Source organism: Fundulus heteroclitus, chromosome 11 (genome assembly GCF_011125445.2).
Source record: "Fundulus heteroclitus isolate FHET01 chromosome 11, MU-UCD_Fhet_4.1, whole genome shotgun sequence".
NCBI classification, from domain to species: domain Eukaryota; kingdom Metazoa; phylum Chordata; class Actinopteri; order Cyprinodontiformes; family Fundulidae; genus Fundulus; species Fundulus heteroclitus.
In genome coordinates, this window is record NC_046371.1 from 22449751 (window position 1) to 22470720 (window position 20970).

Genomic DNA, 20970 nt, shown 5'->3' on the forward strand with positions numbered 1-20970 from the left:
TTTGTAAACGTGTTTTGCTAAAACTGCATTTAGATTTGTATACAAGGGAGAACAGTGGAAATGGATGAGCTGGTGGTATTGACTTGGGGGACAACACAAATGACATTCTGCTTTGGGCCTCGTACAACCTTGATTAACACCAAAACATTACACTATCCTAAGCACATACAGGAGAATATGTAATAAGTGTCATCTAAAAGTGATGTCTTGAAAGTGCAAGACCAACGTCATAATAACGCCCAGCTTTACGTGCAGACAGTAAACCTACCTGTTACCGTCTGCAGGCAAAAGCCTGCGATTCCTCCCTTCCACCGGAGGGGGGCGGTCGTGCACCGCTTTACGTGTTGACATCAGCGGCACAACGTGCGGCGCTGAACTTGTGCGTGTGTCGCTCACCGTGCCACGACTCGCCGTTTCTGGTCCATCTTGTGAAGCAGGCAGATGCGGTGTTGCGCGCTGCTACAAGAAGGGCCCTGCGAGCGTATGTCCATGAGCCTCCCGTCTCGTCTCGTCTCCTGCGGCGCGCTGTCGAGGCTGTAAAAGGCTCTCAGCCCCGCGGACTGAGCTGGGGGGAGGGAAAGGTAAGGTTACAGCTGAAAACCCGCGTTCGGTAGGACGACATAACGCGTGTACATGTCATTCGGGTTATTGTAGCGGTCCTGTCGAAGTGTCCTGACGCGCGGCCAGGGATATGACAGCGCTCTGCGGCGAGTCCAAAGCATGACATCCCGGCATATGGCCGTGGTTCTGATCGGGAACAGCGACGGAGCTGTCGTTCGGAGCGACGCCACGCAGCATTTCAGCGCTGGGATGTAGGGCAAAACTTTGTGAGGAGATTACGGGGGCTGGCTGCCACTAACTGCGACAGAACCGTATTATTGAGGCTGAAGGCTGCTTTGGATCCGAACCGACATACCCTTTTCAACTCTTAAAATAAGTAGCTCTACAAATGCAAGATGACCCGCGGATAGTATACGTGGATAAGTTGACAGCTTGCCTGTCGTGCATTTCAGCAGCCAGCTAAACCAAGACATCAAACAAACAGAATAAACAAAAAAGAGACACCGCGTCACAAAAACACACACACACACACACACACACGTTTGGATGACTTTTGGATCTAAAAGTCGCTGTTTCTGTGTCATGTTTGGGTGCAGTGAGCAAAAAAAATATATATATATATAAATAAATAAAAAAGCGCTGTCATAAAGCCGAGATTGAGCTTGAAAAACGCATTCAGCATTTACATTTAAATTTTGCCTGCAGTGAGACTCCTGGATGTCACAAAATGTCCTTGTATTTGTTTAGAAATAAATAAATGAAAGTACCTACAAATTTGAATAAAACAAACCCCGCAAAGATCAGAATCGGCTTTAGTCGCCAAGGAAGTTGACTTCAGTACAGCTTAGCTCTCAATGAACGCATTTTATATACAAATATATAAAACAGGGACATTATATATATATATATATATATATATATATATATATATATATATATATATATATATATATATAGATAGATAGATAGATAGATAGATAGTGTTGCCTATATAGGTCTAAGAGGAAAAGGTGGTTGGATTGGTGCAAATATTTATGGAATAAGACACTGACTGTTAAGTGTCAGACCCTGCGTGAGGAAACGTTCTCTGGGTTTAGACCGTACCGCCGACCTCTCTAAGGCTGCGGATATCCCTTTCTGCACCTTTTGTAGACTATGTAAACGTCTTTAAAATAATAAAATTTGTTTCGAACAAGAAAATATATATTTGTTAAATGTCTTTGGCCTACATTACTGGGACCATTTTCACGCAAGACATGATTTATTTTATTTGATGCCCCACGGAACTTTATGAAGACGCGGGGTTGGTGTGCCTCCGATAAAAAGGAACTTAATGTTTTTCACCCTTTAAAATGTAAATCAGCAACATGATAGATTAGGCTGTTTGCAAAGAAATGGGTATGACAAGTTATGTTAGATTGCAGAAAACGGCTCAAAACTTTCTCCAGACGTGCAACTGCCTTGTATTGCGGAGCTGCACATCTCAGAAATTAAAATTATGATATAGGGGGCCTATCAATTTTTTTAACCTACTTAGACATCTAGTAATAAATAGGCCTAATATAAATAATAAGACATTACTTAATATATTTTTAAGTGTTTTGTTGCTGTCAATTATTTACGCTTAAAAACTATTCAGTTTAAAATAAATTGTCTTCTGCTTTATCTTTTTTTTAAATAACAGTTTTTAAAAGTAACATTTGGATCTAAAACCGTAAAAATGCTGAACATTTAGCATTAACGTATTTTCTGGATACCTTTTCAAGTACCCCTTGGAGGCATGCATGGATATTCTTTAACAGAAAATATTGAACTGCTCCATCAATATGCCTTTAAATCTGTTGTGTTTTTTAAATTATTTTTTATTACAAGGAACCTACAATAATGACTAAATGTGGAACAGAGAAGAGGAGACAATAGGAAACAAAAGTCAAGGTTTGGCCAAGAAGGATGGTCGCCGTTATTCAGGGCATCATAATGTTATTCAACCTATATGACTAAGAGATTTATTGTTATTGTTATTTTATTTATTTATCGTTTTTTATTAATTTTATCTGGACTTTTAATGAATCAGGTCATATTGCCTATAATTGTCTTTAAGACATGGGCTATTTAAATCTTCTAAATAAAAATTAACCTATGGCTAATCATGCTGTGAACCAGAAGCTGAAAAAAACTTCCATTAGATAAGCTTTTTTTGTATTAAAATGGCTAAAATGATCGGTTTCTCTTTTAAATAAGAGTTTTTTTCACTTTAATTTCTTATTTATTGGGCAACCTATTTTTTTTTTATCTTGAATGTTTTCTGTTAAATTTATTTTGGTGGATATTTAGGTGCGATGGTTTGAACGCGGCCGTTTTGCAAGTGAAAGGTATGTGACCTAAATAAATTAATGAATAAAACAAAATAAACACGTTTTAGGGCAGAACTGCTGATTTATCAACGCTGTTAAGGACATGCGTTTCCCAACACTTACTGAGTTCAGACAACAAATATAGGCTCTTAATATCACGCATGGATGCAGCCTTTGAATAAAAAGCCTCAGCCTACATTCAAACGTGGCAGTGCCTTTTGGCTTTCCGTTGAGACAATAAGCTACTTATTGTGGCCTAACTGGACAGCAGGGCGTGGAACATCACTCAATAGACATTTATAAATAAATATCTGCCGCCTCAATTGCGAGCGTGGAAAACCCGTAGAAAATGTAACACGGCTCGTTGACAGTATGCGGCCAAACAGCGGGGGAGGAGAGCGGCCTCTGCGCGGATTGATTAAAGGGCCTCAGCAACGGGGCGTTTCCACTTGGAGCTTGGAAGTGTAGATTATGCAGCAAATAACAAGGGAAGATCCTGCCTTGATGGCTGCAAAATAAATTGAAACAAATAAATGTATATTTAAAAAGCTCATTTTAATTTTCCAAAACCCACTTTCAGTAACAAGCGCGACACAGCATGCGCATGCGATTATGTGAGAGGGACCCGAATGAACCGAGCCATAGAAGTCCGTCGGGTCCTGCATGTACCGTTATGAATTATTTTTAATCATCTGGAGGTAGATGGCTTAAATGTGGCCATGCAACGTTTATCATGGAAACATGTGAATTGTTTCTTGTTATAGGATGGATATTCATTTTTCCATATGAGGTAAGTGCGTATAGTCTTTGGACCCACTGTGTTATCCTTTGATGCGGGTTTTATTTGCGCAAGAATAAACAGATTGAACAGCCAGTCTCTGCTCGACTGCCCTTTTATTTTAGTTCACTTACAATAATGCGCTTATTGGTAAATGTTTGTCAGGGGATTACCTGGATAATTATTAGTTGTTAGAACTGGCCCGTTTCATGACAGAAAGCAAAATTATGGTCTTTCCATAAAGAAAAAGCACCTGAGTTTTCGTAAAAAATAAAAAATCGAAACTGATATTAATCTGTGAGATCCGTCGGTTTCGTTTCACTTGAAGCACAACTATTGCTCCCAAACACCAGGAAAGCACCGGGAGACGGAGAACGTAGCAGCAGTCTTCGATCTGCATTAACGCACCCCCCTCCCCTCTCCTTTCCCTCGCTGTTTTATACCTCTTGTGTAGATCTCGCGAGAGCTCCGAGCACGGGCTCAGCTGGCCGTGGCTTTGCAGCAGACGGAGGGAGAAGGCAGGCAGGCAGCATCATGGCGGACAGAGACAGTGGAAGCGAGCAGGGAGGAGCGGCCACGGGCCCAGGCTTCGGCTCCATGCACCTACCGGCAGGAGGGGCGGGCTCGGCGTCCGGGCTCCAGCACGAGACGCAGGAGCTGGCGTCAAAGCGGGTTGACATCCAGAACAAGCGCTTCTATTTGGACGTGAAGCAGAACGCGAAGGGCCGCTTCTTGAAGATAGCCGAAGTCGGGGCCGGCGGAAACAAGAGCCGCCTCACTCTCTCCATGTCCGTGGCGGTCGAGTTCCGAGACTACTTGGGGGACTTCATCGAGCACTACGCCCAGCTGGGACCGAGCAACCCGGGCATGGTCCAGGACGAGCCCCGGCGCGCGCTGAAAAGTGAGTTCCTGGTGCGGGAGAATCGGAAATACTACATGGATCTGAAAGAGAACCAGAGGGGACGGTTCCTACGGATCCGGCAGACCGTTAACCGGGGGCCCGGGCTGGGATCCACGCAAGGCCAGACGATCGCTTTGCCCGCGCAGGGACTTATCGAGTTTCGCGACGCCCTGGCTAAACTTATTGACGATTACGGCGTGGAGGACGAGCCGGCGGAGCTGCCCGAGGGCTCGTCGCTGACGGTGGACAACAAGCGCTTCTTCTTCGACGTCGGCTCCAATAAGTACGGCGTGTTTATGCGGGTGAGCGAGGTGAAGCCCACCTACCGCAACTCTATCACGGTGCCCTACAAAGTGTGGTCCAAGTTCGGCAACACGTTCTGTAAATACGCCGAGGAGATGAAGAAGATCCAGGAGAAGCAGCGGGAGAAAAGGGCATGCGAGCTGCAGCAGCAAGAGGAGATGCAGGCGGACGATGGGGACGAGGATTGATAAAGGAGAAAAAAAAAATATATGCGGGAGTAATGAAAACAAGATTATTAAAGTTAAAACTCTACTGTATAAAAGAAAGAATCTAAAGATTTTTAACTGTAAAGGTTTAACTCCAAGGGAGCATCACTCTCAGTATAAGAAAACCTCCACAACCTGACAGTTCTGACATGTTGTCACTCATCGCTGGATGTTACCCCACTTACCACCATTAATACAGTTAACAGGCTGCTAAACAAAGTAATAACATTATATTTGAACATTGATTCCTACTTGACAAAAACCATATTGAACGGAGTGTTTATTTCCCTTATTAACAAGAGAACTTTTGTACCAGTTAAAGCTATTGTAAAAAAAAAACAACAACAACAAAAAAAAAAGCAAAAAAAAAAAACCAACAACAAAAAGAAAACAGGGGGTGTTTGCAATGTTCAAATGGATACGGGAGGGGGGGGGGGGGGGAAGGAGTTCCTTTACATGTGAGCTAATGACTTCAGCACAAATCAGATATTTTAATTTTTCAAAAAAAACAACAACAACTAAACAAAACACAATTCCAAATCTTTGTAAAAGGTCGTCACATGTACTTGCCATTACCTTTACCTGTGAGTAGAGATGTGTTTACACATAAAAATCGTATATGAGGGCTAGGCCTGCTACGGAAACCGGTTAGATGTCATGCAGTATATTTAAAAATAATAAAAAAAAAAAAAACTAAAAAAACAAAAAGGAATATATAGGCATCTTCATGAAATGAAATAAGTGCTATCTTTGTTGTGCAATATGCATTGAAGATAAATGGGTTATATTGAACTTGTCAACCGACGTTGACTTGGCCGTTGCTAGAAACATTCAAAGAAATATATTGTGATTTCTCTTCTTTCTTTTTTTTTTTCTCCTTTTGAGTTAAAATTGTTGCCATGCAGATGGATATATTATAGACTACCTTTCTGTCTCGTCGTTGATGATGCAATGTGTTCATTTTAAAAGGTACTATATGTGTGTTTGATAGAGGAAATCCAGTGACGACATGTAGCAAATTGCCCCTTTTTTCTTTTCTTTTTCTTTGCAAATTATCTTGAGGAGACGTGTACGTCCTCACAGCCCAGCTGTGTTTTAGTGGCCCAGTTATATGCAGAGAAGCATAAACGTAGAGATGCACCGGTCAGGGTCGACGGGTTTCTTTTAAATCCGACCGGCCAAATTATTATTTTTTTATTTTTTTTTATTTTGCCTTATCGGGGCTATAAAGCATGAAAGAATGTGCTGCAGTTTATGCGATGGAGCTACTAGTTTTCATTTGAAACTGAAGGCATTACCAGACTATTTAACAAAAAAAAATGCTTCAAAATATGAACTATTTGTTATGTCTGTAGCTCACGAATGGTTTGCGTTCTCAATTTTGATTAATTTCTTTATTAGAAGGTTTTTCCGTTTGCTTTTTTTTTTTTGTTAGTATTTGAACTGTCGATATACAATCAGAGTAGATTGAGGGGAAAATCGGCTGATTCCGATCAATTGTTTGGTGCGTCTCTACCTGAAACTGTGACTTTCTTTTTTTTTTTGTCGTCCAGATTAAGTGGAGCTGCACCAATCGGGCTTTTCTTGGCCAGTAGCGTTTTGTGGTTCGTTGATTGAGCTGGTCGCTCTGAGCTCTTGATTTGGAATGCGTTTAATGGTTGGAGAAAATCGCTTCAATGTACGATCCATCGATCACAGGTCAACGTCTGGGTTGGGGGTTGAAAACAGCCGAACTCCCAGTTTCTTCTGATGTCTGACCGGCTGATTACCATTTTTTTTTTGTTTGTATTTAAGGCATATAACACAAAAAAGTTTTTTGTTCATCTGATTTTTATTCTATTTTATTAAAATGGGGCCAAGAGTGGATCAAAGTATGAGCCGTTAGTTGTCAGAACACGTCGGGTGTTCATAGTTTTGATGCATTTAAGTAAGTGGGGTTGGGGGGGGGGGGTCGTCTAGACAACTGAATGGTGCATCTCTACCTGAAATGGTAACTTTTTGTCATCTTGTTCAGTCGTAAAAGTCTAAATGGTGCCAAGGAGTGCTGCTGCTGCTGCAGGTTAACCTGCACTATGTGATGGATTCCATTGGTCTCCCAAAATGTCACGAATTCAGGACGTAATATAGTTATTCTTACCCAAAGGCTGTGGTGTGGTTCTAGCTGAAGATGTTAAACAGAGAAAGATTGTAAATGGTCATCCGTGTATCGCTGCTGGTTTAGGTGGAGTTCACATCTCCTCCTGGTGGCCCTCCAACTTTATCTCTGCCAGATTAAGGCCTGAGGGGTTATTGTGGATGCACGCTTGCAGCTTTACTTCAGATTTGTGAGCCCAAATATCTGCCTGGGGGGGGTTGAGGGCAGTCTGGTCCAATTGTAAATATTTGGGCTGCCACTCGGTGAAGAGACTGGTTCTGGAAACCAGTTCAGTCGCATCTCATAGATGTTCGATAGCAGTTTTATAAACTCTTTGTCGGTGAACTCCAGAGAAACTGGCAACAATCAGACAATTTCAGATTTACCTCATCACTGAATCCAAACGATTGCTCCCGCCTTCCAATTGACCGGAAACCAGCAAAACGTAGACTGTCTTTTTCCTCGACCACCTTATTTCAGGGGAGCATCCTCGTCAGCATATAAAACAACCCGGTGCCTTACACACTCCGCATGCTTACACGCTGGCCTGGTGCTTTGGATCGCAGGTTTTGGCTTCTCTTTTCTTCACGCTTCCTTTCTTTTCGTCTTTCCCCCTCAGTTTTGCGTCTCGGGCCCCCCTAGTGTGCTAGCGCACGACTCGTGGTGCTAAAAAAGGGTTCGCTACGAGCCCTGGGAGCAGGATTCTTAACTCTTCTTCTGCTGCCTCCCTCTCTTCCCTGTTACTCCCATTGCCATGCCCCTTTTTTTTTTTTAGCCATCCAGGTATCGGCCTACATGTAAACATGGAAAGGAAGGGGTGGTCACCTAAGATGCAAGGCCCGCGTTGAGGCTTGTGTCGCGCTGAGCGAGGGGCAATTGTGTGAAATAAGAGCTGGATGAAAAGTCTCCCCCCAGTCCCCCACTCGAATCGCTAATTTTCCCGCTAAAATAGCTCCGCGTGGCAGTAAATTGGGGGGGGTAGCGAACTTAAATATATATATTTTTCTCTCTAAACGAAACGGAACGCTTACCTTTTCAGCATTATTCCACTTTCTTTGTAATTTTGGAATGTTTTTTTGCCCATAAAAGGAAAGAGGAAGAAAAAAAAAATCTATATCTATTTTTTTTTTTTTTTTGTTTTGTTTTCCTGTGCAACGTTTCATCACTGTGTGCAATATCGTACGTGCCAATGGTGGCAATATATGTATATCTATTAAATATATGATGACTATTTGAAAAGCATGTGACTGAATTCCATGTCTTTTTCTCATGAAGGAGTCGTACGCCTTTATTTGCACTCGGAGCTCTACCCCGGAGAGAGAGAGAGAGAGAGAGAGAAAATAGATAGAATAGCTTAAACCCAAGGGTCTTAGCAGCCTGTTGGGGTCCAACGGTTCACATATGTACTTTAACTTGAGACAGAACGTCGTCACTGCAAAAGCGCACCCCTCTAAGAAAAGGGTCGACTCGTCCCCGTGGGTGGTTGATGGTAGACTTTAAACATCCAAATGGAGTTTTTATTTTTTTGTTTGTTTGTTTTTATGGAAAAAAAAAAAGATATCTCTATTTTTTTTTTTTTTTTTTAGCTTTAAGCTAAAAAAATAAAAGGTGCTTCAGTCCAATCCTCATTAAGATGTACGGTGAACTGTCTTCAGTGGTTTGTTGTGTGTAGCACTTTTCCCAGGTTAACGAAAACGCCTGTTTAAAAAAAAAAAAAATGATCTCAACAAAGAATGTCGTTCTCTCTTGTGTTGCCTCTTTCTTTTTCTTTCTATGATTTGCTCATTTGATGCATTGAATATAATTTATGTACATTTGACAAATTAAAAACATAAAAAATAAAGACGATAATAAACAGATTTTTCTCACTGAGGGGAGGGGAACAAGCTACATTCAAAATGTACCGTTTTTCATGTTTTGTTTCCTGTGCAGGAGGAGGAGGATGGGGGGGGGGCAAGAAAAAAAAAAGTTTATTTTTGATGTAGTGCTGTCTACAATGTCTGAATCTGCGTTTGCAACGATACTAATTACTAAAGCTTAATTTTACAGCCTCCCAACATGCAAACCTTTCAACTATTTAATGACTTGTGTCTTCTTGGAAAATTTCAAAGTACTGTATATGTAATTAATGCCAGGCTGTAAAATAAAGCATTACTCTGTTCTCTAATCATCTGGACTGACTGCCTGAGATTTGTGGTCCTCTGCACCAATCACAGTTCTGAGAGCTTTAACCCCTTTAATGTCTGACGCAAGACATAATAGTTTTATATTTAATGTATTTTGATTAAAAAAAATGGACAAACATGTATTTCCTACTTTACAGATTTCTTCTTGCTTCTTTTTTCCCCCCCTACATTTAAATGTTTGAAAGCACCCCCAACTTATCGGACAACTATAACCTGTATTGATACAAAATGTAGCTCACATACCTTAGTTTGGTTTTTCTTTTTCTTTTTTTTTTTATCAAGCGGGGTATCCAAACCAACATGGCTGTATGTGGGAAATGTAATCGTCCACTAACCTTTTAACTGGGAGTGGCAACAGCTCCCTCCAAGCGTTTGCAATGACTTGTTTTTTTTTATATAGTTGTGGAGAATTTTTGGCCCCCTCTGTTTTTTGTAGAACTGTTTTAATTAAGCGTCGTTGGATGGCATTTGATCAGGCACAGCTTCTTTAGGGTCACGGCCCCTTTTCTCAAATGGGTTTAAGTCCATACTCAAAAACCTTGAATTTTTTTTTTTTTTTTTTTTTGGTGTATGTGTGTTTTATACCTATAGCTGAAGGTCAACGACTGCTGGGTGGACATTCTCCTTCAGGGTTTTTCTGGTTTAGAGCACAACGCATGGCTCAGTGAGTTAGCGCGAGTCATCCAGACCATCACACTACCACCACCGTGTCTGACTGTTGGTTTGTGTTTTTTTGTTTTGTTGTTTTCTTGGAAACTGATATAACTTTAGATAATAGGATAGACCTTAAGAAAAACATTTCACTTTTTTTCTTCTCTAGACTCCACGAGAGCATTTTCCCAGACGTCTCGGATCATCAAGATGTGTTTTTTACTGTTATTTAAAAATATGAAATGGGCCTTTGAGTTATTTTCAGTTGAAAGGGATTTTTGCTTTGGATCTCTCCACTGGATGGAGTTGTTTCAACCCTTCTTATTATTATTGAATTGTGAAGAGGCAGTCATTTTTTTTAATTTCCCAAATGAGGAAGTCTCTTAATTTGGGTAGATTGATGTAAGGTGTTGGCTTTTTCTTAGTCTGTTCTTCAATATCTTTAGACATATGAATATCTTAGGACACGTGTTGCTTTTTTCACATCTTTTAGCCTGAATCATGTTGTCATAAAGGTTATTTTTAAATGATTTCTTGCCTTTACATGTCTGGCACTAATCAGGTCTGGGTGTGGGGTTAGCAAGACCAGTATCAACTTTTCAAAAAATGTGATTCAGTTAATGACTTCACCCGTATGAACAATTACTTTTCCATATTAGGACAGGTTGGTTTGGATTGTTTTTCATCCCCCTAATAAATCAAATAATGTTTTAAAAAAAAATTTTTTTTTCTTTTGTTGTATTTATCTGGGGTATCTTTGTCTGATATAAATGTGTTCTATCTGAAATCTTTAGGTATGAGAGAAAGGTAAAAACAAGAAATCTGTGAGGAGGCTATATCACAGCACTTTACCTGCATCACATTTGATGCACATGTCCATCTAAGTATTTTTGCCATCATTTAAAATGCAATTTAAGTTATTCTTTAGAGTGAGAGCTTCTAAAATATTTTTTTTTTTTACATTGCAAGGACATCTAACTCCACGGATGTTTATTATTATTATTATTATTATTATTATTTATTTATTTATTTATTTTAGAAGTTATGGACTTCTGAATAAAACAAGGACATGCCCCCTGTACTACTTGGAGTAGCCGCTAGATGGCAGAAGGCGAGTACAGGATTCGATCAGTAGGCTTTTTGATGAAGGTAACAGTTAGAGACTGATGTCAGTAATACTCTTGTCAAAAATATATGTTTTGTATAAATTATTGCTTTGGTGTCAAAGTACAAGAACAGGTTGATGATGTCCTTAAGGGAAAAATGCAAGTTTCAACATCAGTCAAGCATTTCAATGATATTGCTTTGACTTTGCATTTGGCTCTTCACAATCCATGCTGCTAAACTCCAGGAATCTTAACATAAAGGTATAAATGTAGAAGTCTTCTAAAGCGGTCACAGTGCAGATTTCATGCCAACTCGCAGGCGCGATCTGTATCACGGGATTGTTTGAACTCGTTTTTTGTTTTGGCAAGGAGAAGGGGCGGAGAACACAAAGAAGGCACGCTAAATGAGGACTCCCACCAGCGAAGACGCCCACTCGCATTCCAACATGGCTCGTCGTGCTGCGCAGAGGACGCGCTTGGCTTTTTAGCTCCAACAGGTACTTGGTTTTGAAGCAGAAACAGGCGCATTCACGCGATGGAGGCCATGCTTGTATTTTAACTGAGTTGAAAATGATCTGTCTTGTCTGAGGATCCTCCCGCTCATCGCCTGACTAACTGGATGCTGCAGGTGTTGGTCATGTGCGCTAAAGATGCAGGCCTGCATGTAAATGCTTGGTGCTTCACGGCCAGCAGATACACTGCAGTGTGGTGGCACTGTGTGCATAAAGGCTGATGATTTAGCTTTAGGTGTCGCTGCCATTAAAACAACAAAAAAAAAGACAATCCAACAAAAACAAAACAAAAAAACGTGGGCCAGGCTTTGGCAGTGACGTCATTTATTGCAGGGTTGTTTTCTTTGTGGCCACTAGATGGCGGCCTTTACCTACAAGTGGCTCAGCGAGAGCTCCAGTTTACCCGTTGCAGGAGGCGTTGATTGGTCTGAGTAGATTATAAAGCAAAAGTAAACATTGTTCATACGCGTTTCTGCTGAGCTGACCCTTCATGTTTTCATCTGCAGACATTAGGCTATATGTCTTTTAGTCATGTTATTTTGCAAGGAATGTTTATATTGTTTAAAAACGTCTCTTTACACATTTTTTTTAATGCCAAAACCCAACTTATTTGAGCTAATTTTCATAAAGTTGGCAACATTTTCGGAAAATAAATGTAAAACCAAGTTTTTTTTTTATTATTTACAATATGCAGAATAAATTCGATTTTTTTTTGTAGGGTGTTTTTAGTTATTTATTTATATATATATATATATATATATATATATATATATATATATATATATATATATATATATTATAATCTCAAGAAACATTTGTTTAGTTTTGAGAAATGTTAGGTGTCTGGAACTTTACTGTATTTTATTACACTGGGCTTATTTCTGTGCCCTTAACAGTTGTTGGCAGAGGTAGATCTAAAGATTTGCAAAAAGCCTGATTTGTCTTTTGGTCCTGTTGCATAATCTCAAATCAAACTTTTTAGAATAATTTCATCTTTTAGTTGGAGGATATTCTGTGTTTAAAAAATACTCAGAGACACATATAGTAGCACCCCTAACGATTCTTATTGAAAATGAAACATATTAAAAATAAAAATAAAAATTTAGCATGAAAAAAGAAAAAAAAAACTTTCATTCAATGACCAATGACTTATTGTTTTATAGTCCCTTAACCATGTCACTCTGAGGTCTGTTACTCTGACCTACTTTTCAAAATTGGAAAGACACGAGATCATGCCATCCAAGTCAGAGAGTGGCTTGAGGAAATACTTACCAAAATGTGCAAATATCAACAGTTAGATCAGTACATCATCTCTTGCTTAATGACTGCTGCACGAGACAAGAATACATTTACTCCTCTTCCCACTGAACTGTGTGATTCATGTATTTAGAGTGAATTAATTGTTTTAATACGTTTCTTTATAGCTTATCTGTAGCCTATATCATTCTCCACAATTATTAGCACCCCAGGTGACTTGTAAAACGGCGTACAGATGGAAATAAGCTTTTATTGTTTTACTTCTTAAAAGTTGAGTGCAGCTTAATCCCTGCTGTTTTGTGGATAAAATGACGCCACCTTCTCTTCAAAACAGGAAAAACAACTGAACATAGAACGAAAGCAAGGGAGACTTGTGCTGCTCTTTATAGATAATACATACTGGCCTGAACTTAGCAATTTCTCCATAGCGATCATCATAACGTTGACAAGACTGGACAAGCATCCTAGTCTAATCGTTCCATCCAGCTTAGTGGAGGACGGAGATAAACATTTCAGGCATGTTGCGCATTTTTTCCAGGGGTGCCATTAAATCTGCAGGGTGTGGTATGTATCCTTTCCACATGCAAGCAATTTGCTAGAATCTCACGTTTTATGATATGTGTAAAGTGCGAGATCAGCCGCCTGAATCGCAGTCGTCCTATTATTTGAGACGTGTGTTCGAGTGTGAGAGAGTGAGCCAGTGGGGAGGGAGGGAGGGAGAACCGTGGAATGCTGTGATGTCATCAGCCCAGTCACACACACAAAGACGAGGAGGACCCACAGGCTCTCTGGCTCTCAGCTCAGTTAGCACACTGTGCTGTGGAGCGGCGGCTCTCTACATCCCACAGTGAGTACTTGAACACATTCTATCTTTTTTTTTAACCTTCTGTTTTGTCGACCACTCACTTTTTCCCCTCACGTTCCCTGTTTTTCCTCCTGGGTTTCCCCTCTGAACACCCCCCCCCCCATTGCCCCCTCCCTGCTTCAGTGTGTAGCAGACACCAGTCTGTATCCCACAAATGTGTCAGTCTAAGGGCGAAAGCGTTCTTTCCCTCCAAGCGCTGCTTCTGCTGGTGGGAACCGTTGTTTAACTTATAACCGCCGAGACCAGAGGAGTCAGTTTCATTCCCACTGCTGGAGAGACTGGCTCGCATGCCGTAAGGCCACGGCCAACTTCTTTTTGTCCAACAGCTGACTCGGAACGTGCTAAAATGGAGCCGCTATCGTGTTGAGCTTGTGGGGGAGACAGTAACATGGGTTTGTGGGAGGGATGTGTGTTGGGGAGGGGAAGGGAAGGAGTAAGGCCGGCAGCTGATGACTGAGTCGGCCCCCTTCCTCTGGAATCCCCTCCCCGCCTTGACCTCTCTGTCAGAGCAGGAACAGCATCTGGGGTCTTCTGTGTTCTGGAAGGGAAGAATGAGATAAAAGCTGGAGTGGGATTTTAAAGCAGATGACTAGGAAAAAACAGTCGGCAGGATCGAATGTTTTTTTTTTTTTAAGAATTACATGTTTCATTGCATATCAAAAAAGGGTACAGCATAATCTTTGTTTTTCATTTTCTTCCATAGGTTTTCCCAGAGATGGGCTCCAAATTCAAAGAGATTTGAAAACTCAACAGGGCGGGGGAGCGCCAAACAGAAAAGAAACAGGGTTTTGTGTGTGTGTGTGTGTGTGTGTGAAATTGTATGTTTGCGTGTATTGTGATTCATAGAGAAAACTTTGTGTGGGTTGTTGATAGGCCAAAGAAGACAAGAACATGAGACTATAAACCGTCGCCATAAAGCATCCACCTCCAGCTGCTGCTCCCCGAGACTCTTTCGCTACTTCCCCCAGTCCTATTAAGTTACCAAACAACAACCCCCCCCCCACCACCACCAAGATGCTGCAGCAGATTTTAAAGGACATGTACATCGACCCTGATGTCCTGGAAGCTCTGAACGAGGAGCAGAAAAAGACCCTCTTCCTGAAGATGCGCCAGGAGCAGGTCCGGCGCTGGAAAGAGCGGGAGGAGAAGCTGGAGAGGGAAGGAGGCGACGCAGAGTCCACACGGACACAAGCAAGAAAAGGTAACCACGTCCACCAGCTGTTTAAATTATTTGGTTAATAATGGCCTCTGAATCCTTTCCAATAACTTCTTTCTACACGCGTTAATGCTTTTGGGAACTCTGCATGTCCTTTTTCTAAAGAAAAGCATTAGATAAGTTATCATGCTACACTCCATAAAGTTTCCCTTGTTGGTCTAGAACCAAATGCTCTCTGTATTTTTGGATGTATTTTCGGAACACCCATTTCAAAGCTATTTCCTATTCAGCATAAGGAAGCAGAACCTGTTCCAGTATTATGCATTCAAACTGATCACAGGTTGACATTATGCGATAATGTGTTTGACAGTATATGATGAGAAACATCCCCATACCACGACACCTGAGACCGTGTGCTTCACAGTGTGATAAGGCTGGTATTTGCCATAAAGAGCAACATTGCTCTCATCCGTCCTTAAAACTCTTGCACCATTCGTCATTAGATGAGTCAAAGGGTGCTCTTTAGCAAAACTGGACCTCTGTTGCACATGTTTATTTAACAATGGGACTTTGCCAGGGTTTTCTTGCCAGTAGGCATCTTCTAATTGTCCTACGGACGTCTTCATCCTTTTGGCTGCTCTTGGATCCGTTGAAATGGCACATTCCTTGTTTCTTCCACGTCTTTGTGGTTTTTGGTTTCTGTTTTAAACTGTCTGAGATTGTATGAGCTTGATAGGCCTGTCGTTTTTCGCACTTTACAGGTTTCCATCCTTTCAAGCACCTTTCTAATCATAGAACGACGTTCAGACGTTTTATAGAGGAAGGCCCCATATAAAAAGCATGTTGGACAGTTCCTGCCTTTGTCCTTTCATGGCGGCCAGAAGGAATAACATCACCGATTGAACTCTCCGCTATTTTGAATGCACCAGCAGCACCTACTAGTGAAGTATTTGCAATGCAGAAATCTAATTGTACCTTAAACAGTGATTGAACTGCTTGGACTCCTGTTTGAACAGAGCTGTATGTTACCTTTGCTACTTCCTGCCTTCAAGGAGAGACGGCGAAGTGAAGCAGCTTCATGGTTTTTCGAGGACACGGGTGGTCACACAAACCACCTGTTCTCTCTTTAGGAGAGCTCCATGGAATCCTCTCATTTTGGATGTTTGCACAGTGTCCTGCAAACCACCTGATGGATTCACAAAGCTCGAGAAAGGGATTGGTGAGGCATGTGTGCAGTGGTTGGGACATATTTCCTAAGCTGCTTGTTACGCAGCTGCTGCTTTAGCCCATGTTCCCCATCCTTTAAGCAGCTCTTTGGAAACATACAGAGCTCAAACAGGAAACACAACTGGTGCCTCAGGTCCTAAACAACTTCCACTAATTAATAATAGATAAACTAACGCTAACACTAGAACCGATGTTCCCATACTGAAAACGCTGTAAATATGTTACAGTGAGTATTTTACAGCAAGTAAACCGATCTAAAAGAAACGCAGCTCACAGTCTCTCCCTAAAGGGAGTGCACCCCTCACATTTCTGTAATATTTAATTTAATCTTTTCATGGGACAGCATATACAATGTTTATACAATGTTAAGTAGTCGGCGTACAGCTTGGATACACGTCATGTCAAAAAAACTGAACACATGGCCATTAATGTCTAAAAGTGAGTGCAGCCCTAAGTGAGAATGTCTAAATTCTGCCCTCTTAGCCATTCCCCCTCCCGGGTGTCATGTGACTCGTTAGAGTTACAAGGTCTCAGGTGTGAAAGGTGGAGCAGGTGTGTTAAATTTAGTGTTTTCACTCTTCCGCTCTCTCATACTAGTCACTGGAAGTTAAATATGGCACAGCATGGCAAAGAATATCTGGGGGCGAAATGAAATGTTGCTCCACATAGAGACGGCCTAGGCTATAAAAAGATTGCCAACACCCTAAAACTGGGCTGCAGCATGGTGGCCAAGATCATGCAGCGGCTTAACAGGACAGGGTCCACCCAGAACAGGCCTCACCATGGTCGGCTAAAGGAGCTGAAAGCATATGCTCAGCCTCGTACCCCGTGGTTGTCTTTAGTAAATATATGTGCGAGCGCTGCAGAGGTTGCTGCATCACATCGGCCTGTTTGTCTGTTGTCCCCGGAGATGAAGTGCTGGTACTATGTCCCGAGGTCTGATAGGACCTAGATAAAGTTATTTGGTTCAGTTGGTGTGGAGCGTGTGTGGTGGCAGCCAGGTGAAAAGTGTGTATTGCCTAAAGTGAAGCACGGTGGTGGCAGTGTCATGTTTGTGGGCTGCATGAGTGCGGGCGGCTGTGGAGAGCTGCAGTTCATTAAGGGACATGTACTGTGACATACAGTAAATGAAGCAGAGCCAAACACGTGCAAGACCACCACTGCCTTGCTAAAGAGACTGAGGGTGAAGATGTTAGACTGACCAAGCATGTCTCCAGACCTAAACACTATTGAGCCATCTGGGTGGGCATCCTGACATGGAACGTGGAGGAGAGCGAGGTCCGTAACATCCAGCAGCTCTTTGTCACAGAGGAGTGGGAAAGGGTTCAAATGGCATCATTTAAATCTCGTGAGAACTCCATGCCCAAGAGAGTTTAGGCAGCGCTTTGTATCACAACCGTGCCCTACTTTTGTCTTGGTCTGCCACACAAAAATGATCACAATGAACTACATTATGGTTTGTGGTTGTAACGTGACAAATTGAGAAAAATTTCGAGGGGTATGGGAACCTTTGCAGGGCACTGCGCGTTTTATTTTCAGGTTGTTTTGGAACTAGTCCTTTTAGGCCGATGCCGCCCGAGGAGGACGGTTTTTATTTAACTCGTGGAACCTAAAAGGGAAACAGATGCTAGATGAAAACACTGGAATGACAGAGCAAGAAAACTGAAATCTCAGCAAAAGGGGAAGCTACTCATGCTCTTTAAATAGTAACCTTGTTTATCAGAGGCAGCGGTTGGAGCTAACAGTATGAAGCAATAACTGAATGGTCAGAGACTCGGGAAAATGGCGCTACAGAATGTGGTCAGTCCACATTTTGTCTCGTTTGTCCTTGTATGGAGTTCTAGTGCGAGGATGCGTTGTGTAATAACCCGGACACACTAAAGTGCTTTTTTTTTTTTTTTTTTTTTTTTTAGGCTAGTTTCACAAGAGACAACCACATTATGACTGCATGACATACAGCCACTTGAAAGCGCATCGCAGCGGGTGAATTTACCCTTCTGTCTTCCTGAAGCTGATCACAAAGATCTTGCTATCAACTACTGTTCAGAGTGTAGGAACAGTGGCCTTCCTTTGTCTTAGCGGCCGAAGCTGCTGTCCTCAGCAGGCTTAGAGGGAGAAAGCAGGCCCAGATCACACGGTGGCAGCTCTTCCAAACTCCCCGTTTTTTCCCTTTTTCTTTTCCTTTTTCCCGTCCCAGGGAGGAAACTGTGGATGTCACGTTGTTGTGTGTGTGTGGGGGGGAAATAGGAAGTGAGTCAAGACTCAATCCTTCAAACAATTAGCGGAGAGCAAAACAGGAAGTTTGCAACCAATGTAGGTGTTTAACAATCTCAGTAGGCTCTTGGAAAAGTTTTTTTTTTTTTTCTGTTCACGGAATAAAGTTGGTGTCTCCTATCGAACACAGTGAGCTCATGTTTATCCTTGAAGCATTTCTGAGCACGAGGTCTTATGGTTAATCTGACTATATGCTCATTTCTGCTTATGCCTGTGCTCCACCGTACGTGTTTATGCAGGCAGACTGCGGATGTTCGCAAGGCAGAGTATCCGGAACAAAAATGGGGAAAACTGGAAAACGTTCACTGCACTTTGCTCAGATTTCATTGTTCATCTTATTTTATTCTGCTGATTCTTATCAGGCATGAGAAACTCGTACATTAAATTACAAGTACCGTCCCTGTAGTCAAACGTGCACCTGACGCTGAGGCTGTCACTTTTGTTTTCACTGTCATCCCGGTATGCCGGGCTGGAATGCGATCAACAGGGCAGACTGGCGGAACCAGCTCACCGTGAATGTATGTTTTCACCCCGCAAGCTCTCTCGCCCTGGGACTGTCAGCTGTGTTTTCTGAGTAAATCGACTTGTTGGCTCTCCCAGACACAGGGCAGTGACACATGTTTGTTCGGATGCAAGCTTATGTGCCATTGTGCTGCTAAATCTGGCAGAGACAAACAAAGGCAGGCTGTCTTTCAGTACCTCTTGGGTTTGGAAGTTTGATTGTAGCAGAGGTGGTAAAGTCAGAGGTGATGCTGGTGATAAGTGATGATGGGATGAAAACCAGTGTGACAAGGTTTTTTGTTTCCCTAGCTTCCTGGTCTGTTTACATAGTTTATACACCTACTGTGAACTGCCTCAGTCACACAGTTGTGTCGTGTTTCCTTGAACCAAACATGTTGATCATATCTTCCTTTCCTAGCAGGCATCTAAACAGAGATATACATCAGGTACACGGTTGATAAGTGTGCAGTGTTCTTTCAAAGAAATAGCTGAGCAATAACCAATCAGAAGAGGCCTACTGTTTAGGTATGTGTTCATCTGCAACGATTTGGCTGGACATTTCCGACATATTCAAAAAAGCAAATCATGAAATGTAGGTCAACGTTCCTACACGGTCTGCAAATGTTGGAATTTGTTTTAGTATTTTCCAGGTTTGGAAAAATAGGGGGAAAAAAAAGAAAATATGAGTTTTGGGGAAAAGGTGTACAGGTAGGTATTGCTCATATAATTAGCAGTATCATGAAATATCCATTCAGAAAGTGAAACTTGTATATTATGTTTATTTATTACACACAGACTTCATGATACTCTAATTATATGACCAGCACTTGTATTTCCAGCCTTTATGTATCTAAATGTCCTCCTTTCCTTCCCTGCATCCTGTTACTTCGGCACTGACATCTCATGAAACTGACTTAAATATAATTAGCTTGAAAGCTGTAACTCTTTATAAGTTTGATATACCAGAAAGTGGCCCATGCTAAACCAAATTTAGCCTCTCAGGAGGAAAGTAAAGTTGGGTTTAAAGCTCTGTGAAAGACTTTGTGCAAAAAAGGATTTTTTTAGTTGTTTATAATACAAATTTATAGTAAAGATTCTGCAACATTAAGAGATTCAAAATTAAAGAGTCAAAAAAGAAATCCTTGGCCTTAAGTATTGAGCCAGTGAATTTATATGTACAGCATCAGAATATCTCAAAGGAAAGCTACGGTATGCTACAGAGGGCCTCACTTTGTAGGATGTGCACTTCCAGAAAGCCTTGAACTTAAAGCAATCTCCCAAAAAAGCAAAAAAAGATTTTCAGCAGTTGTTTTCATGTAATTATAAGATTACTCTTATTATTTTATTACTGAAGTGGCCATATTATGTACTATAAGCTTTAAAGTTTATAGTAAAATCAGTCAAACATCACTTACAGCAACATGGCTGCATGTCATCTGGATTACTGCCAAGATCTGTGACTTCATTCTAATATCCAATGCAAATATTACACCAGCATCGGGTTCAGATACCAATATTGGCTCAGATCCAAACCTTCTCTTATCAAATAACTGATCTTAGCCAACAAGCCAAGATGGAAAAAGAAAACTAGAACAAACTAAATGTGAAATATAATTAAAAGCTGTTTATCCTACTTGGTAAGTATGTGTAATCATGGATGATTTGCTGTTATTTATTTCTAAAACATCAGTCAAGGAATAAGTAATACTGAACAGGTTGTGGCTCTGGCAGCCATTCAGAAATCTGTCTGTTTTAAATTCAGTCATTAGTTTAATTATATTTAACATCTCACAATATATTTGATGGATTTGTATAACTTTGTGTCGCCTTTTTAACAGTCAACAGTAAGAGCGTGACCTGGCAGCTTGGTCGAGATGGAGACGTTTCAGTCCTTGTGATCGGAGAAGTGGATGAGCTCACTTCCAAATTCATCAACTCTGGATTTGGAGACAAGAAGTCACCAAGTCTTCCCAACAGCATGCAGTAATTACTTTCCAT

The 20970-nt window shown here is 41.4% G+C and overlaps 2 protein-coding genes across 4 annotated transcripts in view; both read left to right on the forward strand.

Moving 5' to 3' along the window:
* The first annotated feature begins 408 nt into the window (after positions 1–408).
* puraa (purine-rich element binding protein Aa) lies at positions 409–9407 on the forward strand. The gene is made up of 2 exons (XM_012855287.3): positions 409–581; positions 4148–9407. Exon 2 carries the CDS (start codon positions 4228–4230, stop codon positions 5083–5085), a length of 858 nt encoding a protein of 285 aa, XP_012710741.1. The 5' UTR covers positions 409–581; positions 4148–4227; the 3' UTR covers positions 5086–9407.
* A 1955-nt stretch (positions 9408–11362) lies between these two features.
* The window catches only part of zgc:100829 (uncharacterized protein LOC445149 homolog), a 28879-nt gene continuing 19271 nt past the window's right edge, over positions 11363–20970 (forward strand). Inside the window, exons 1-4 of one of the 3 annotated variants that reach the window (XM_036143145.1) lie at positions 11363–11441; positions 11550–11677; positions 14688–15015; positions 20811–20955. In XM_036143145.1, the coding sequence (XP_035999038.1) occupies positions 14829–15015; positions 20811–20955 (332 nt within the window). In that variant the 5' untranslated portion in view covers positions 11363–11441; positions 11550–11677; positions 14688–14828. Of the gene's footprint in view, positions 11442–11549; positions 11678–12514; positions 13797–13937; positions 15016–20810; positions 20956–20970 lie in introns of those variants that run through there. The other 2 variants (XM_036143144.1, XM_021312135.2) reach the window with 2 other exon arrangements.

Coding starts and splice junctions, on each gene's coding strand:
- puraa (XM_012855287.3), top strand. CDS start 4,228: ATGGCGGACAGAGACAGTGGAAGCGAGCAGGGAGGAGCGGCCACGGGC.